This window comes from Corylus avellana, chromosome ca2 (assembly GCF_901000735.1).
Source record: "Corylus avellana chromosome ca2, CavTom2PMs-1.0".
Lineage (NCBI taxonomy): Eukaryota > Viridiplantae > Streptophyta > Magnoliopsida > Fagales > Betulaceae > Corylus > Corylus avellana.
Window position 1 is genome coordinate 37,143,429 of NC_081542.1, and position 3,884 is coordinate 37,147,312.

Sequence of the window (3,884 nt, forward strand, 5' to 3'; positions counted from 1 at the left end):
GGTATGGTCCTCAACAGTGGAACCTAATATGTGACTCATTTGATGACGGTAAATGGAAGGTAAATATATATTATTATACTGATTAGAATATTCAAATTGATATAATTTGCATGCACTTGAAGACATTTTATGAATAATTGTGTTTTTTTTTTCTTTCCAAATTTCATAGAAAAAGTCTGAACGAAATATAAAAAACAGAAGCAAATTGGAAACAAATCACACAGCTGGGACTTGTTCATTTGTCAACGTCATTTACAAAAAGGTAAGTATCTCGTACCATAATTTAATGAAAGTAACGTTATTTAGTGTAAACTTTGATTATATGTATTATGTGTAGGAACAAGAAACAAAAGTGAAGCCTAATCCTGTTGAACTATATGAGGTTACCCATACAAGAAAAAAGGATAAACAGTTTGTGAACGACAAATGCAAAAGTCTATATGTAAGTAACTGTTTACGCTCCGATCATTAAGTTGATTAGTGAAGAACATGAATAGTAAACTTGCATGAAGTATATGTTAAACTAAGGCCAACTATGACTTGTGCAGCTTCAAATGCAAGAATTAACAACCAGTGAGGCCTTAGAGGAAGGCAATGTGGAGGGAACAAGTGTGGATGACCGAATGCAAGAAATAGTCACACAAGTACTAGGGGGCCGACGAGCTGGGCACGTTAGAGGAATGGGATGCGGTCTTATTCCTACCCCTTTAAGAACTTCATCTCAAGCGTTCACCCACTTCGACAACCACGATGAGTGTAGGAAAAGACAAGAAGATACTCAAAGCGAGCTTCAACAGACTAGAATTGAACTTCATCAGTACAGGGAGAATTTGCAAGCCAACGTTGAGGAAACGAACAAATTAAAAGCCACTGTTGAGTTCTTAATGTCACGTATTGGAGGGTTAGTGAAACTCTACCTATGCATTAATTTTACAAAAACACACATACTAAGTAATCGTTAAAAAGCTTATTGATCATTATATGAAATTTTATTCTCTTAGGTCTGGAGGGAGCTTGCTTGGAGGTGCATCAAGTGAAGCCAACAATTGAGGGAGCTTTGGAATAACTTTATTTAGGATGTACTCTTTGATAGCATCTATTTGTGATATATTTTTTGATACTATGTATTTGGATAGTTGTTGGTACTTTCTATTTGCTAATGTGTATTTGACTATTTGTTGATCGTGATCTGTTTGGTAATGTATATTTGTTGGTACTTTTTATTTGGTTTATATTATATTAAGATATTCGCAAAATTTTTGGTTCAACAACTTTTGAGTTAGTAAATCTCCCTTGACATGGTTATCAAGGTTAAAGAACTTTGAGTAAACAATGCAAGGGAGTAATAATATCTTTCTAAATTTTATTTTTAAGTGTATGCAGGATGACAAGAGTACAAGAAAGTTAAACCACCCAAGCAGGTTCTCGCTTTAATATATTTCATGAAGAAACACATTTTTAGTATCTCTTTCTCTATCATTTTGGGTTTCATTTTCATTGTCTTTGATATTATATATTGGTTCATTGTGGTAGATTACTCAAATTGCTTATGAGGATGAATTGGCAAGGAAGAGGATGCAGATAAGTACTTTATTTTGGGTTTTGAAATTTTGCTGCCCATGGATTGTAAAACATATATTTAATAGTTTTCTCCCTTGGCAGGTTTGGTTAATGGGGCAGTTCTCACATATTTTTTATGATTTTGATGAGGTTAGTCATTTTGAGTTATGTTTCTTGTGGGCATTTAGATTAGTTTGATTATTTCATATATTAATTGATTCATCAAACAATGTTGTTGTGTACTTAAACATAAATGCAATGTTTCTTATAAAGGTACTCTACGTGCATTTTATTTGCCCATGCATGGAGTTATGTTTCTCCGGATAAGTTTTCCTGCTGAATTCTTTTAGTGTTGGTTTCTTCATAGTGAACCTTTTTTTTTTTTTTTTTTTTTGTCTCAATCTTGTTATTAGGCGCACAATGCTTATCATGGTGTTGGCATTGTGAAATTGATGGGCCGTAGCAGTAGATATATAGCTATGCATGCATCCCTAGCTAGTGGACAAATTGACATATGTTTGATTCATGAGGTACTTATTACTAGCAATTAATTTGATAGTTATCTTTGTGAGCTGTTACTGATTCTACTGATATGCACATCTAAGGTATCTTTTAATTTGCACGGGCCTCATGGTGTTTTGAGTCATCTGAAATACCTGATTGAGACAAAGGGTTCGGCTGTTATTTGTGTCGCAGGGGGAGCACGGCAGGTGAGTTACGTAAGGAATTCATATTTTCGCTTTTGGGTTGAATACTATTAATTGATCAGGAGATTTAAATTGTGCAGTTCTTTTTTGGCTTCATGAAATACTGCGAAAAACTGCCTGTGTTCATTTCATTGCATTGCATAGATCTTATAACTTCTTCATTATATTTTTCCCCAAGATGAAGAGTAAAATTCAATATGTTATTGTTTTTTGATGCAGAATTTTATTCAGAAAACTAATGCTAAAGATGCGTCTGGGAACATTGTATTTGGAGATTTTGGTGTCCACATTCAACAAGAGGTTGGTGGTTGTATTTTGACTAATTTCATGTGGTCTTCATCTCTCCATGACTCTTGAGACAAGTTAAGTGGGTTGATAAATAATGAGCTGACTGAAAGTCTAATTTTTAACATCAGTTGATATGTGTTGCATGGATAAGAATGGACTACAGTTTGGCCTTTAAGTTGTCAATTGTCAGAGTTACAAATATGCTATATTTAAGCCTTCAAGATCTTACTCTATTAGTGACTCTTTTTGCTAAGACTAGTCAGTTGACTTTTGATGTTATTTGTGTGAATTGGTCTTCACTTGAACTGGAAATCATTAGAAAACCTACTGATGCTGCGATCGATCGCACTCCAAGTGCGATCTGGAGTGCGATCAATCCCAAAATTTCGAAAACCTACTGATCCTGCGATCGATCGCAAATTTCTAAAAACCTACTGATGCTGCGATCGATCGCACTCCAAGTGCGATCGATTGCCAAATTTTGAAAACCTACTGATGCTGCGATCGATCGTACTCCAAGTGCGATCGATCGCCAAATTTTGAAAACCTACTGATGCTGCGATCGATCGCACACAAGTGTGCGATCGATCGCAGTTTTTTTTTTTTTTTGATTTTTTAGGACCATTAGGGTCGACATTTGTGGACCCTAATGGTCAACTATCAGCGTCCACTTCAAAAGTGGACGCTGATAGTCAATTTTTTTTTTAATATTTTTGGACCATTAGCGTCCACAAATGTGGACGCTAATGGTCGACTATTAGCGTCGACTAATTCTTTTGTGTACATCATCTTTAGAGTCAAAACATGCGTCTTTTAGGGTCGATAAAGTGGACGCTAAAAGTTATCATTAGGGTCGACTCTAAGTAGACGCTGATAGTTAGTTTTTTTTTTTTAAATTTTTTTAGGACCATTAGCGTCCACAAAAGTGGACGCTAATGGTCAACTATCAGCGTCCACTTTGATTTGGACGCTAATAGTTATTATTATTATTTTTTTAAAAGGGCCATTAGGGTCCATAAAGTCGACCCTAATGGTTAACTAAAAGTGGACGCTATTGCTTGACTATTAGGGTCGACTTTCGCTTCCGTTTACATCATCTTTAGGGTCCAAACATTGTGACTTTTAGGGGCGATAAAGTGGACGCTAAAAGTGATCATTAGGGTCGACTTTTAAGTGGACCCTGATAATCAAACATTTGATCATTAGGGTCGGACTATTAGCGTCGACACCTTTAGGGTCGAAAAGTCGACGCTGTTGGCAACAGCGTCCACTTTAGGACCTTTAGGGGCGACTCAGAGTCGCCCCTAAAGACCTAATTTCTTGTAGTGA

The 3,884-nt window shown here is 35.9% G+C and overlaps 1 protein-coding gene across 1 annotated transcript; it reads left to right on the plus strand.

The window, feature by feature from the left end:
* Positions 1-206: 206 nt before the first annotated feature.
* On the plus strand, positions 207-1,183 carry LOC132168594 (uncharacterized). The gene is made up of 4 exons (XM_059579588.1): positions 207-262; positions 338-442; positions 549-901; positions 1,002-1,183. Exons 3-4 carry the CDS (start codon positions 555-557, stop codon positions 1,048-1,050), a joined length of 396 nt encoding a protein of 131 aa, XP_059435571.1. The 5' UTR covers positions 207-262; positions 338-442; positions 549-554; the 3' UTR covers positions 1,051-1,183.
* The last annotated feature ends 2,701 nt before the right edge of the window (positions 1,184-3,884 follow it).

Coding starts and splice junctions, on each gene's coding strand:
- LOC132168594 (XM_059579588.1), top strand. CDS start 555: ATGCAAGAATTAACAACCAGTGAGGCCTTAGAGGAAGGCAATGTGGAG. Junction 902..1,001: donor TTAATGTCACGTATTGGAGG/GTTAGTGAAACT, acceptor TTATTCTCTTAG/GTCTGGAGGGAGCTTGCTTG.